Source organism: Rattus norvegicus, chromosome 17 (assembly GCF_021556685.1).
Source record: "Rattus norvegicus strain SHRSP/BbbUtx chromosome 17, alternate assembly SHRSP_T2T, whole genome shotgun sequence".
In the NCBI taxonomy this organism is placed as follows: Eukaryota; Metazoa; Chordata; class Mammalia; order Rodentia; family Muridae; genus Rattus; species Rattus norvegicus.
This window is the reverse complement of record NC_141550.1, coordinates 10,049,237-10,064,212: the sequence shown is the minus strand read 5'-3', so window position 1 is coordinate 10,064,212 and position 14,976 is coordinate 10,049,237. Positions and strand designations below refer to the sequence as shown.

Genomic DNA, 14,976 nt, shown 5'->3' with positions numbered 1-14,976 from the left:
GTTGGAGTTGCCGTGTTAGAAAGTGAAGCCACACCCCCGCATGCTCAACAAGCACTTTCCCACTAACTGCCCAGTCCTTATAACTCAGTGTCAAAGGAGCCTTTGTCGGGCCACAGTACACAGTTGTACAGCATTTGTGATTGCTCAGCAGGTAAGACCGCTTACTCCTCTTCCGGAGAACTGCAGGTCAGTTCCGAGAACCTACGTTAAGTTCACAACTGCCTATTCTAGCTGAATGATGTCCCTTCAGCCTTTGTGGGCACTCACACATATGGCACACACAGAGACACGCATACCTTTTAAAAATAAATCTATCTTTAAGTTTTTTTGTTTTGTTTTGTTTTCCTCTTATTGAGGCAGGGTCTATTTAGTTCTGACTGTCCTAGAACTCTTGATGTACACCAGGCTGGGCTTAAATTCAGAGATATGTCTGCCTGTCTTGCAAGTGCTGAGATTAAAGGCCCAGCAAAGTCAGTGAGGCAAGAACAGAGACCTTCTGGAATTGGGGCTCCCACAGTAATGCACATGACCTTTTTGTCTTGTCTCCTAGTAGCCAGCACCAGGCCTTACCTATAAAATTGGACTTTAGCTTTTAAATTCCAAGGAATAAAAACCCAGATGTTTGATTCCTTCCCCCTTGCAGAGCACTTACGGAGTTCAGTAATTGATCGGAAAGACTTAATCATCAAACGAATTAAGCCCAAGCCCCAGCAAGGAGATGACATCACAGTGGTGGATGTGGAGAAGCAGATTGAGGCCTTCCGTAGCCGCCTGGTCCACATATTGGGAGAACCTTTAGTCCCCCAGCTCCAAGACAAAGTGCATTTGTTGAAGCTGCTGCTCTTCTACGCTGCGGACTTGAACCCCGACACAGAGCCTGCCTCAGAGCGCTGAGGCAGCCAGACTTCTAAGCACTGAGCACCAAGAATACCTCCTGACTGTCGCCAGCTACTTAGAAGCCCTGAAGTATGAACGGTAGTTAGGAATATCACAGGACCAAACCTATCTTATTTATCTGTAGGTTGTAATAACTTTATAACTCTTCAGTATATATCTTTTTTTATAATCTTTATCCTAGCCTATTCAAATTTGGCTTAAATATACAAGGTGTATATATTTTTTATTAAATTATTTATCTATGCTTTTAAAACAGGCAGTGATATGCACTATATGTCCAACATTTCCACGCAAGATGGGAAAGAACCCTTCTGCTGAGCGATCCATCAGTGTTACAATGTCAAGGTACTGACGGCCTGTTTCTGGAAAGACGTTAGCTTTTCCTGAACAGACCACATTCTATACTAGACTTTTTACATTGCCCATGAATGTGACTCTGTGGCCAGTTTATTAAATCTAATATAACAAAGCAGGCAAAGACACAAAAGGATAAAGTCTCTTAAACATCTGATGTCAATATGACAATAAAAAGCTTACAATGCTCGGGCTCCACTACGGGGCAGGCAGATGGACAAGAAAGACGTGGGCTTGAGAAAGTAGTAAAGATTTTTATTTGTCAATACAAGATAACACAAATAAATTAATTTTTACAACAATCTTAGACTCCAGGGTTTCTCTATGAGGTTAGCTCATTATGTAAACAGACTACTATCTAAAATGATCGAGCAATTATATGAGTGTTCAAAACCAACAGACCATATCCTTCCCCCTTTCCTCGGTAATGTGTGTTACAGAACAGATGAGGTTAACTTGGTGGAAAATGGTCTCAGTGTTATCAGACTACAGTGGCACCAAGTTCATGTGAACCTGTACCTGTCATCTTCTTCTCTAACAGAGCTGAAGTGGTTGTCACACCTGCAATCCCAGCACTGGGAGGCAGAGATGGGTACATCTTCTGACTGAGTTTCAGGCTAGCCACGGCTACAAAGTGAGACATCTCAAACAAAACACACAATTAAAACAGCATAATATCCAGGAACTAGGGGTGACACGCAGTGGTAGAGCACTTGCCTAGCATGAGCCCTGTCTGGGTTAATCTTCAGTGATGGAATTGGAGTGGGAACCATTTGCCAGTATGAAACCAACATACTGAATTAGAGGTTAAAGTGCGAAAGAGAAGAGGCTGCACTCAAAGCAGGCAGACCTGTGGATCTCTGTAAGTTCAAGGCCAGCCTGGTCTTAAGAGCTATTTCCAGGACAGCCAGGGCTACACATAGAAACCCGGGGGGGGGGGGGGGGGGGGGGGAGGAGGAGAGGACCTGTGGTTCAGCTTAGAGAGCCAGGGCCCTACCAAGTGTAGCCGAGAGCTGTACCCAGCTCTCAAAGAAGTCCAGGCTAACACATGTCAGGAGGCCTCCAGTGTGCAAACTGGCTGGTGGGCACCTCTACCATGATTTGTCAGTGCTCAAAGTGATCATGGGAAAAGAATCAAGCGGCCTTAGTATTGGAAGCACTACAGCACAATTTACCTAGAAAAGCAAGGATCAGAGTCCCTTCTCCAGGATAAATGATTTAAAAGATAGTGAGGTCCTTGACTCTACACCACTGACATTTTCCATCAACCTGAAGGCAGTGCAAAACGATCTCTCTCACACAAGGACAATCTGCACACTCACTCAGGCCAGCTACATCACTCCTATGTCAGACCCAGGGAAGTTACAGACCCTGGACAGAAAGCATTCTAGAAGCCAGTGGGTGTGAGCACATTCAGGTCACGGGGTTTGAGATTATGGGTGCGAGGTGGTTGTTTCTTTCCTTCTACCACTGGGACATCCATCTTTGGCGGCTTGAAGACTGCTGGATCTTCACCTGCTCGTGTGGCCTGGGCACGCATCACTTCCATAGGAGAGGGTTTGGGGGCCCCTTTGTAAGCCTGAATGGCAAAACCTGCCAAGGAAAACCACAGATTATATGGCCCCAGTCCACACAGTAGCCGGGTGCCTCAATACTCTTTCTGAAGCTACCTTACCAGAATCAGATTTCTGCAGGGGTCGTGGTCCAAAGAGGCTCCATTTGTCTGCTGAGTTCCTGTCATTTCCACCCCCAGGATCCATGCTGTGAGGATTTGGGGCAGGTAAGGCTGTGGAGGAGCCAGATGGGAACCAGCCCCTGGAAGAGAGAAGTAAATATTGCTGTATGCCACCTTCCCATGTTACTACAAGTGTCTCACACCAAAGCAACAGGAACCCGTAGGCAAGAGTCCAGCCATCATGCTAGCACTGGCCTCCCCAGACACCAGCTCACCAGGTCCCAGGAGACTCACCTGGACTTCTGCTTAGGGGACGAGTGAGGGGTGCTGCTTGGGCTGGACTGGGCTGATGCAGGGTGCTTTTCCTCTCTTGTGGTCTCTCCACTCTGCAGCTTTAGTTTCTGTCCCAATGGGTGAGAAGAGACTTTTTAAAGTGAGGTCAGACACACAGTAGACCATCTGGGCATCAGCCCCAATGCACATCCTAACTTGAAGCGGCAGCGACTTCTGTTCCTTCCGCTCCACACGGATTCTAAGGAACTGTACTCTACAGCATCTCAGACTTTCCTGTGCTACAAGCCAAACAAGAACTTAGGTTTCCAACAAAGCCAAATAAATCGTCTATGGAAAGAGCCATCAAGCCGCAGACCCCTCAAGCCTGGCCTTCAATTCTGCTCCTTTTGGTACAAGCTCTGCTCTTCTCAGACTTTCAAAGCCAAGACTCAGGCTTATTGTCCTCGTTAGTGAAATGCTTCTTCTGAGAAACCTACTTCATTCTCTCTCCTTTCTCCCATCACCAACAACCTCCACAGCGTTATCAAAACACTGCTGACACACTGGCGGCCTGGCAGCCAGCTCCCCAGGTCTAAGCTGAAGCTCCCCACTAGGATGTCTATTCTCCATGAGGGACACGCCTCTGCTGGACCTAAGCTGACTTTCAACACATCAATTTGTGTAGGTTGACAATCTGTTAACAAAATGAATGGCAAAAACAGAGTACCTGCCTTCAGAAGCATCTGTATCATCGCAGCAAGATTTCTCAAAGGAGTGGTTTTTAAACTTAACCTGTAGATTCATCTGGAATACTCTGCATGATGCAGACCATCCCTGGTGTCCTGTATCTTCCCCCACCCTCACATACACATACTGTACACCACACTGTCCATCATCACCGGTGTTTTTGATGTTCTCCTATGCCCAAAGGAACTTGCAATGGCTACTTGGATTTTATTTTCTTTCTTGTGTTAAAGATTTATTTTTATTTTTTATGTGCATGAGTGGTTGCTTGTATTTGTGTGTGTGTGTGTACGTATGCATGTATACATGTATATACATATATGTACAGTGAGGGGAAAGTGTGCATATGAAGATCAACCTGCTGTCACTACTCAAAGCCACCCACCTTACTGTTAGCTTTCTGTTTTGTTTTGTTTTGTTTTGTTTTGTTTTGTTTTGTTTTGTTTTGTTTTGTTTTGTTTGAGACAGGGTCTCACTGTGCAAGGTCTGGCTGTCCTGAAACTCACTATATAAACTAGGCTGGCCTCAAACACACAGAGACCTGCCTGCCTCTGCCTCCAAGTACTGGAAGTAAAGGTGTACATCCCCATGTCTGAGGCCACCACGGTTTTGTTTTGTTTTGTTTTTTCTTTTTCTTTTTTTTCGGAGCTGGAGATGGAACCCAGGGCCTTACGTTTGCTAGGCAAGCGCTCTACCACTGAGCTAAATCCCCAACCCCACGTTTTTTTATTTTAGGGGTTATTTTGTATTTTTGGTTTGCTGAGATCATCTCTCCCCAGGGTCTGGGGCTGATCAGACCAGGCTAGTTGGCCAGCAAGCTCAGGAATCTACCTGTCTTTGCCTCCCTTGCACTGAGGTGGCCAGCACCACCATATCTGGCTTCATACATGGTTTCTAGGAAGTGGTCCTGATGCTTCTGTACCTTACAGACTGACTTATCTTTATTTACACAGCAGAATGTACTATCTACCCCAAAGATCCATGTCAGGATTATATGGCTGTGTAAGTCACAGAGCACCATTTAGTGTAAAGTGGCCTCTCTAAAAGAATTATGTAAGCCCAATGAGGTGGGTCAGTGGGGAAAGGCACTTGCTGCTAGGCCGGCAATCTACAGGGAGGGAAGAGAGAATTAACTTCTACACACACTAAGTAATTGTAAAAAAAATTTTAAAGAAAAGTCATTAAAACTTTATCACAGAGAGGAGTGGTGACTTTATCAGTAACGCTAGCACCTGAGGCTAAGGAAGAACCATGACTTTGAGGCCAGCTTTAACTACACTGAAAGATACATCTCAAATACTTGAGGTTGGGTTACGGCTCAGCAGTTGAGAGCACTAGCTGTTCTTCCAGAGGACCTCAGTTCAGTTCCCAGTGCCCACACAGCAGCTCACAATCATCTACATCTGCTTCCAGGGGTCAGATGCCCTCTTCTAGCCTCAGCAGGTACCAGGTATAAAGTAGTGCATAGAGATACAAGGAGACAAAACACCATGCATAGAAAATAAATCCATACGACAAAAAACAATGGGTGAGAGGCTGGAGATGTAGCTCAGCTGTAGAACACTGCTCTAGGTTCAATTATGTTAGCATAAAGGAAAAATTTTAACTGTCATTAAATAAACTCTCACCAAAATAATGTGACCCTACCCCAAGACAGGTTCCCTCAATGTAGTCCTGGCTGGCCTGGAACTCACTAAGCTGACCAGGCTGACCTTGAACCCACAGAGATCCACACCTGCCTCTGCCTCCCAAAAGCTGGGATTAAAGATGAGCGCTGTCACACCCAGCTCCTGAATTAGGATTTTTAAAAAATTAAGTATTCACTGGGCATGGTGGTGCACACCTGTAATCCCTGCACTTGAGAGGCAGAGGCAGGAGGATTCTAGTTCAAGGGTAGCCTGGATTTTGGTTTGGTTGTTTTTTTGAAACAGGTTCTCAATATGTAGCCCTGGCTAGCCTGGAACCCCTCATGCTCACACGCACACTGTGACTAAAGGAGTATGCCACCATGCCAGCCTGAGCTCATATACAAGACCCTATCTCTAAATAAACAAGCAGACGATCATGGTATTCAGCTGAGCTATGAACTCTTGGAGTTCTGGGATTCCCTCTCCCTCCCTCACAGCCAACCTCTCTGGCATGCATAGAAGACAGTCCACAGTTCACAGGGCTCTCTCTCATACACATCATATTTATGACATGCCCTCACTTTGCAGACCAGCGAGCAAAATATCTACAGCTAAGGCGTCCAAGCCTTCAGTCAGGAGAGCCACCTTAGCAGGGCAGTCCTGGTCTGTCTGCCCGTTCTCTTCTCATCAGACGGGTAAGCTGGAAACTTGTAAACCACAATCGCAGACCGAGCCATGATGACCCTGCTTGCTTACATGGAGTGCTTCTGCCACTCGAAGGTACTTGGTCTCCTCAGTGGTGAGGCCCTTATGGGGTGTGTAGCCAGCATCTCTCAGTCCTGCCTGTTGTTCAAAACGCTGGATGCTCTCCTGGGTCTGTTCTGAAAAGAAAGGACAGTCATGCTCAACCAGCAGCAAACCAGCCAAAACAGTACAAGTGTCTTGTTCTCCCCAGAAGCAAGAGGCCGTACTGAGCACTAGAGAGTCAGGGGTAGCCCTGACACAAAGGCTCCCTCAGAAGCTTCCCTCACAGCACAGCAAAAAAAGCAAACTGTCCTGAAGGGATGCTGGATGCCTTCCTCCTCTCACTCGGATTCTGACGCTTCACTTTCAGCAACAGCAAGCAAACGGCACCTCCATATGGGTATAGTAAGGACTCCCAGAGCACCCCACCCCGAGAGAATCGTCATCCACACAGAAACGTTGCCGGGGGAGCATTCTTGCCAGGTACACCAAGGAACCAGCCAGAGCTGCAGCATGACAACCTGCCTTGAACTAGCCCGGGCCACAGACTCCAGTTTCTGGAGTGTGGTCTGCCTGTTCCTGTTCCTGGCCCAGCTAACCACGGCCTTTCAACTAGGCTTATTACGTCACCAGTCACTCCCACTGTGGAATGAACAAGAGACAATTTTTCTTAAGCTGCAACACTACACACCACACACGAGCATGGCAGCTGTGGACTGTCCCCACACCAGGCAGGCTTGGGGTTTAGGCATTCCACTTCCCTTTTCATGTGTAACACATGCATACCCAGTGCCCTTGGAAGCCAGAACAGTCAGTTACAGAAAACCAAAGTGTGTCTGGACTTTGACTGAGGAAACTTTCCAGAACTGACCAAGACAAACTGATGCCCTCCTGGAGAAAAGTAAAGAGCTCTGACAGAAGCACCAACCAAGGAGAAGCTCTGTGCACCTCAGTGCTGGTGTGGGTACACTGCCGACATGCAGAGCCATGGACTGAATAATTAACTCCCCACACCCACCAGAGTGGAGAAGCAAGCAGCTTAGGTAACTTGTGACAGACAGAAGTCTAAAATGAAGAGCTGGAGAGCGCTCAGTGGTTAAAAGCACTTGCTCCTCTTCCAGGGACCGAGCTCAGATCCTGTCGCCGACACTGGATGGCTCACAACTGTAACTCTAGCTCAAGATCTGGCTGATGACTTCTGCCCTGCTCAGGCTCACACACACACACACACACACACACACACACACGCCTCCCCACCCAAACACTCTCAAGTGTATAAACAGAAATGCAATTTTTTTAAATAATAAACTTAAAAAGAAAAAAAATGGGGCTGGAGAGATGGCTCAGGGGATAAGAGCACCCGACTGCTCTCCCAGAGGTCCTGAGTTCAATTCCCAGCAACCACATGGTGGCTCACAACCATCTGTAATGGGATCTGATGCCCTCTTCTGGTGTGTCTGAAGACAGCTACAGTGTACTCATATAAATAATAAATCTTGAAAAAAAATGGCTGTCTCATATCAAGCCTCATTTGAACTATCAATGACACATTCTAAAGAAATGGGGAACACCATACCTGGCCTTCCTGGTGGACCAACATGTGCAAGGCCCTGGTCAGCACTATCAAAAATCCATTTGTAAAAATATGTATAAGTTATTTATAAACGCTACCTAAAAAAAATTTTAAAGTAGCTGGGTCAGTGGTGCAAGACTATAATTCCACCACTTAAGAACACTAAGGCAGAGCTGGGGAGACGGCTCAGCGGTTAGAGCACTGGCTGCTCTTCCAGAGGTCCTGAGTTCAAATCCCAGCAACCATATGGTGACTTATGATCCATCTATAAAGGGACCTGATGCTGTCTTCTGGCATGTAGATGTATACATGAAGACAGAGCATTCCTACATTAATAATAATAATAATAATAATAATAATAATAATAATAATACCTACTAAGACAGGAAGACTATTTTGAGTTTGAAGTCAAAAGGGGTCCACAGCAAGACCATCTCAAAATAAAACCAAACAAATACACATATAATAGTGGAAGGCCAGAGGGTGTGCCACTCTCTGCAACACAGCTAGAGCAGTCGAGCCAAGCCCCTGCTAATGAACTATTCAACCTTACCACCAACCTACCAGCTAGATCCCTACTTTAGAAAAGTGGGGTACAATGTCTACTACTAAGTAACTTGTCCAAGACTACACTGGTCAACACAGGAAAATGTCAAGGAGTGTACCTAAGCCAATGAGATACTTAATAGTCAACACATCTCCCCTCTTGATGAGCTGGAGCTGAGGGGCTCAGCAGCCCCTCATATGTGAGGCCCCACGGAGGCAGACCTGCCTGAGAATCAGCAGCAGCTGACGCCCAACTTCTTCCTCACTCGCTTTGCTCTGCTGAAGGGCGCTTACTTGTGATCAGGGAATTCATGATGATGTGGGTAGCTTTAGCCTTCACCACAGGGGCCTTGTCTGAGCTGTCAGTGGCTGTTGATGGAGTCACAGCAAGGGAAGAGACACTGGCTGCTCCTTCCTCTGTCTGTTCAAGAGAGGTAAGGAAGCATGTGAGCAGGGCAGGGGAGCCACACAGCTAAACTCGCTTCTTTGGAGACAGTCACAAGAATATGTTAAAAAATATTTGAGGGGGACAGTGGTCACAAAACACCTCTTAGAGGTTTTTTGTTTTTCGTTTTTTTTTTTTTTTCGGAGCTGGGGACCGAACCCAGGGCCTTGTGCTTGCTAGGCAAGTGCTCTACCACTGAGCTAAATCCCCAACCCCCTCTTAGAGGTTTTTGAATCCACACCTTACCTTCACCTTAATACTGCCATACAATACAGGCTGAGAATCACTAAACTCCCAAATGCCCTGAAGTCTGAAACTTTTGCACACTGCCATGACGCAAGAGACAGTAAAACATCCCAGTGTAAAACTTCACTTAGTGCATAAAAATCTGACTACAGGGCTGGAGAGATGGCTCAGTGGTTAAGAGCACCCAACTGCTCTTCCAGAGGTCCTGAGTTCAACTCCCAGCAACCACATGGTGGCACACAACCATCTGTAAAGAGATCCGATGCCCTCTTCTGGTGTGTCTGAAGACAGCTACAGTGTACTCATATATAATAAATGAATTAAAAAAAAAATCTGACTACATAAAAGTAATCAGGCTGTGAGGAGAGGGTATGCACACAACATAATTTCATTTCATATTTAGACTTGGGTCCTTTCCCCCACTACCTCACTGTGTCTATGCAAATGTTCTATGACTATAAAGAGGCAAGCAGGAGTCACCAGAGCTCTGGAGTTTGGCTTTTTAGTAAGGAAAGTGAACTCCAGAAGCATCTCCTGTAGACAACACTACTGTTCAAGTTTTGGATTTGAAAAAGGTACAGAAGATGAACAAAGGGAACAACTGCTGCCTGACTTTGTAGGGACTGAGAACCACTGAAGCTTCTGGAGGAGGAGGAGAAAAAAGGAGATGAGTTTCCCAGAAGCCATGGGCAGGGTAAGGTACCTTGTCAAGATGCTGATACTTGCGCTCTGGAATCACTGGCTTCCAGGGGATGCTGCCCATGTCTGATGGAGGAGGAGTCATGGGTGCAGGGTCCTCTAGGGCATCATCATAGCTGAATGCCCGGCGGCACATCCCGATGGGCAGGGACATCTTGCTTAGAGGCCCACTGGGAGCAAGAGCTAGGAACAGAGACACCTGTCAATATGGGCTATCAACTGGCCATACTAGTAGCTTTAAGTTAATCCATAAATAAGAAAGCTGTGGGGGCTGGAGAGATGGCTCAGCGGTTAAGAACACTGACTGCTCTTCCAGAGGTCCTGAGTTCAATTCCCAGCAACCACATGGTGGCTCACAACCATCTGTAATGGGATCCGATGCCCTCTTCTGGTGTGTCTGAAGACAGCTACAGTGTACTCACATACATAAATAAATCTTTAAAGAGGTTGGGGATTTAGCTCAGTGGTAGAGCGCTTGCCTAGCAAGCGTAAGGCCCTTTGGTTCGGTCCCCAGCTCCGAAAAAATAAATAAATAAATAAATAAATAAATAAGTAAATCTTTAAGAAAGGAAGGAAGGAAGGAAGGCAGGCAGGCAAGCAAGTTGTGAAGCTTAGGGGACAAGCGATCCACCCAAGGGAGTAGTAAGAGCACTGGTGACATGCTCATTGCCTTCTTCATCCACAACAATCAACTGTATTGGCTCAGCAACACGATCGATCCTGTTAGACAGGGTCCTGCTATGTAGTCCTGGCTAGCACTCGCTACACAGCTTGCACAGCTGGCCTCAAGTTCTGCCAGTCTTCCTGCCTCAGCTCTACCCAGGCTGGGACTACAGGCACAAACCACCACACCTGGTCTTAATCGATTCTTAGAGAATAAAGAACCTTAACCTTAAGTTAAATTTATGCGAAGTCCCAACTTCAAAGCACAATTTCCAGTCAAAAATCAAACCTATCTCATTTCATAACTTGCATACTAAACTCTCAGTCATACAACACTGAGGACAGAAAGTGGCTGAAGGTATCGTTCTGTGTTTTCTTCCCTCACTCTGTAGCCTGACACTGTCTCATTTGAGGAGAAAACTAAAGCCTAGTGGTGAAAGGATTTGCCTCAGCTCATAGAGAAAATGGCTAGCTGAGGCTTGATCAGGTTAATGACGAGCCCTGTGCCTTCTGTGTTCTCTGTCCAAAGCGACCTCTAAGAAACAGTTCAGTCTGTGTCTGGCACCACTTCTAGTTTATAGCATTCTGATGATCACAGACATTACTAACAGCCACTCTCATCAACACTGCCAGCTTCAGCCTGCCATTCCTTCTGCAAGAACTGCCTGCTGGAATGTCCAGCTGTGACAAAGGCGCCATGTTCCAAGCACACTCTCAGCTGTGCCAGAGCAGAGAGCAGGGTTCATTTGCCTGGTTACTGATCCAGATCCTGCCCTCAAGGTGACACTGTCCTGTTACATAATCGTACTCCTCAAAGTATCAACCTGCCTGGAAGGCAAGTCCCCACCCTCCAAAGCTTCACTAACAGCGAGGGGCCCAGAGGGGCCATGTGACCATCACCAATATTAACAACTAACGAGCCCAACAAGTTACTGGTTGCCACAGGCCAGGGAGAGGGCAATGAGATGTGTCTCCTAATGGGTACAAAGTATTTCTGGAGGTATGAAAATGCTTTATAAGTAGATTAATTTGATGGACCCATAACCTGATGAACACACCCACCATGAAATCATCCACTTTCGGTGAATTTACAGTATGTGCGTTGTTATCTCAAGAAAAAACAAATGCGGGGTTGGGGATTTAGCTCAGTGGTAGAGCGTTTGCCTAGCAAGCGCAAGGCCCTGGGTTCGGTCCCCAGCTCCGAAAAAAAAAAAAAAAAAAAAAGAAAAAAAAAAAAAACAAATGCAAACAAAATTACCAGGCACCAGAGCCCTCCTCGTATCTAATCCTCACTAAGTAAACTCTTTTCCCATTTCCCAGCTCAGACACCTGTGGTACAGAGCATGCGCAGTACCACATGGCTAGCAAATGTGCAGTGGACACCAAAGCCTGGGCTCACACCTTGTGCCTCCCATTCCACGCTTCCATGCTGCAAAGCCTTAACCTCATAAGCACAACACCTCGGCTCTGCATGGCAACAACGACTTTGTGAGAACCCAGTGTGAATGGGAGACACACATGATGGGAGACAAATGGTACTGGGGCACATGAAGGAAGGAAGCTTCCATTAACCCACCTAACTGGGGAGCAATTTCAAACCATGTTTAAGACCTTGTCCAATGGCTTCATAAAAACAATAGTAATAAAGTCAGCTAATATACTAGGAAATGTGTTTCTACAAAGAGATTAGAAACATTTTTGAGCCAGGTGTGGTGTACATGCATTTAATCCCAGCACTCAGGAGGCAGAGGCAGAGGCAGAGGCAGAGGCAGAGGCAGAGGCAGGAGGATCTGAGTTCCAGGACAGTGAAGTCTACAAAGTAAGACTCTGTCTCAAACAAAAAAAAAACACAAACACTTTTTTGAGCAGTAAATGCAGATTTAGCAGCAACTTTTAACTTTATTTGCAATTTTTTAAAGCCGGGTGTGGTGGCTCACGTCCTTAAAGGCAGCATTTGGGAAGTAGAGGCAGGAAGATCTCTGTGAATTAAAGACCAGCCTGATCTATATACAGAGTTTCAGGACAGCCAGAAGCACACAGAGAAACTCTGTCTCAGGAAAAACAAACGAAGTGCTGACTCTTCACGATAGACCTGCAGTGCATTCTTCTGAGAGTCCAGGAGTCAGACTGACCTTTCTGGTAACAGTCAGAGAGGAATCAAGGATCTCAGCAACTCAGAGGTTACTGCACAGTACAGGCCAAAAACACACTAAATGTCAGTGCAAACGTGTCTACAACTGAGATTTAACTGTGATTCCTACGCTCTGCCCAGACCTCCATCCTATCCTTACGACCCTCAAAATGGGGAAATGTAACCCCACTGACAGACCCTACAAACACAGTTAATTCTTCTCCTGGCTCAGACACTCAGGGGAAGAGGTCCTAAGTTAAGGTCTGGGTTTATGCCACAGCTGAGAGGGTGATGACAATACTAGAAGACAATCGCCAAGAGACCAGTACTACATGATTCAGAGAAAATAAATTCCCTAAGGGCAAAACAGACTTAACAATAAGAACTGAAGTTTACCAGGCGGCACTTCTGGTTGTCTTGAAGCCATTGAAAGACTGGGATCCAGGTGGGTTTTTTTTTTCTATACAGAATTCGGAGCTGAGTCCCTGCCACCTGATAAAAATAACAAAGGGTATTTTCTTACGCGGAACAGCAGAGGGTCACTCCAGTGCTGTTGTTTTGACAGACATGGCATTGAAACAGACACACACTAGAACCAATGGGCGACAAACACACCCCCAAAAGGATAAAGTCCACTGGTTCGCCAGTATCCACTGTCTGGCTCACCTTAACAAGTGACAAGACGAAGTCAAACCTCGGTGAAGGCAAACACCTTACCACAGTGAAAGGACGTTGGACTATGCTGACAGACAGATGTTAATGAGGTGCATTGCCCAGCTTCTGCAAATTAGCAAAGCTTCTGAGGAAGGGTCCATCCAGAGTTTCTAGTAACAATAAACAACCAAGGTTGGTACAGCGCCCCCTAAGTTCACCAAACGATGCCCTGAACCCACTAGAGCTTCACGAGCCGTATTACATAGCAGCATTGCCCCTTGACAGCCTTGAGCTACATAGAAGACCACCTCAGTATTACTGACGCCGACTAAAAGTCATCGCATCTTAACACGACCCCTGCCTTTAAAACCCTTGCGCTGCGCTGCGCTGCACAGCAGGCACTAATAAGTCCGAATGTTTGCTCGAGTTCACAGGGGTTACTTACTGCGGCCCAGGGGACATCTGCAAGCCAGACACACGCCCTCCCCGTCTTCCTCAGGGACCCCAAGCCCACGACAAAGCCTCTGGGATAAAACCCATCCGGACTTTCCCAAGATCCCACCCCTCAAGGCTAAGCCGGCAGGTTCGCGGCGAGTGGGTGTTCCGAGGCTCACTGGGGGATCTTTCTGGGGTCCCTGGAGCCCCGCTACGGTGGAACGAGGCCCCCACCCGGCCCCCAGGCCGCAGCGCCCTGGAACTCAGGCTGTCCTCCCAGCACCTCCAGGCCGCGGTCTGTTACCTGCTCACCCGCCGCCTACGTCCCGAACTTCCGCACTAAAGAGGCTCCGAGGCCCCAGATGGCTCGAGAGGTTGTTGGACTGAGCAGAGCCGAGCCATCGTGAGAGCTCGACGGACGTTCCCCGACGGAGGACTGTCGCCAGCCGGCAGCCGGACAGCAAACCAGCCCGAGACCGCCGCCGCAAGTCGCGCGAGATTTGACCAAGAGGTCCGCGGGGCGTGCTGGGAGTTGTATTCCGAGATCTGAGCGCGTCACTCTACCCACTACCACTGAACACCTTCAAGCAGCCCTGTAGGTTGAACTCTAAAGTGGAATCCCACGGGTTTCCCAGAAATGGAGTCACCCGTTACCAGTGCTTCCTCTGCGTCTGTAATCGTGGTACTTGGAGGCTGAGATCGGAGCGTTGTGTGACTCAAGGAGTACGGTGGGGGCTGGGGGCGAGAAGAGAGGGGAAAAGAATGAAGATTGATGGTTGGAGATGGTTCAGCAGTTAAAACAGCAACTACTGCACTTGTTTGACCTGGGTTTGGTCCCAGCACCCATGTTTGGTGTCTCACAACCTCTTGTAACTACAGCTCCACAGGGTCTGCTGCCCTCTCCTGGCTTCCAAGGACAATGCACTCGCTCGCACATTCCCACATACTTAAAACAACAGACAAAATCAAACTTTTAGAAAATGAAGATGGAAAGCCGGGCAAGGTGGTGCCACCTTTAATCCCAACAACACCGGAGGCAGAGGAAGGCGAATCTCTATGAGTTCAAGGCCAGCCTGCTCTACAAAGAGAGTCCCAAAACAGCCCGGGCTACACAAACAATCCGTATCTCGAAAAACAAACAAAAAGCTGGAAACGCATAGTAAATACCCCCTTGAAATCAAAGCCAACAAACCTCACAAGGACTTTTCCTAGGGCTTGTGGCCGGTTCACCATTTCCTGTCCACTCCTCCTCTCTCCTAGAGGTCTGTC

The 14,976-nt window shown here is 47.2% G+C and overlaps 2 protein-coding genes across 8 annotated transcripts in view; one reads left to right on the top strand and one right to left on the bottom strand.

Annotated features, from left to right (window-relative positions):
• Positions 1-1,553, top strand: part of Simc1 (SUMO-interacting motifs containing 1) — a 45,009-nt gene extending 43,456 nt beyond the window's left edge. Inside the window, 1 exon segment of the mRNA NM_001400839.1 lies at positions 644-1,553. Coding sequence (NP_001387768.1) covers positions 644-894 — 251 coding nt within the window. The 3' untranslated portion in view covers positions 895-1,553.
• On the bottom strand, positions 1,486-14,185 carry Kiaa1191 (KIAA1191 homolog). 7 transcript variants are annotated; one of them, NM_001419481.2, is given in 9 exon segments: positions 1,486-2,844; positions 2,927-3,066; positions 3,221-3,327; positions 6,328-6,452; positions 8,729-8,855; positions 9,829-10,007; positions 13,015-13,110; positions 13,285-13,442; positions 14,012-14,185. In NM_001419481.2, coding segments are annotated over 7 exon segments (915 nt in total). In that variant the 5' UTR covers positions 13,046-13,110; positions 13,285-13,442; positions 14,012-14,185; the 3' UTR covers positions 1,486-2,638.
• Positions 14,186-14,976: the final 791 nt, after the last annotated feature.

What these genes read in the sequence shown, in the direction of transcription:
- Kiaa1191 (XM_087590379.1), bottom strand. Translation starts at nt 9,978, where the DNA reads ATGTCCCTGCCCATCGGGATGTGCCGCCGGGCATTCAGCTATGATGAT. An exon ending in TCCCCTAAGCAGAAGTCCAG is followed by an intron (nt 3,067 to 3,220) that starts GTGAGTCTCCTG and finishes TCTCTCTTCCAG; the next exon opens with GGGCTGGTTCCCATCTGGCT. An exon ending in CCTGCAGAAATCTGATTCTG is followed by an intron (nt 2,845 to 2,926) that starts GTAAGGTAGCTT and finishes TTTCCTTGGCAG; the next exon opens with GTTTTGCCATTCAGGCTTAC.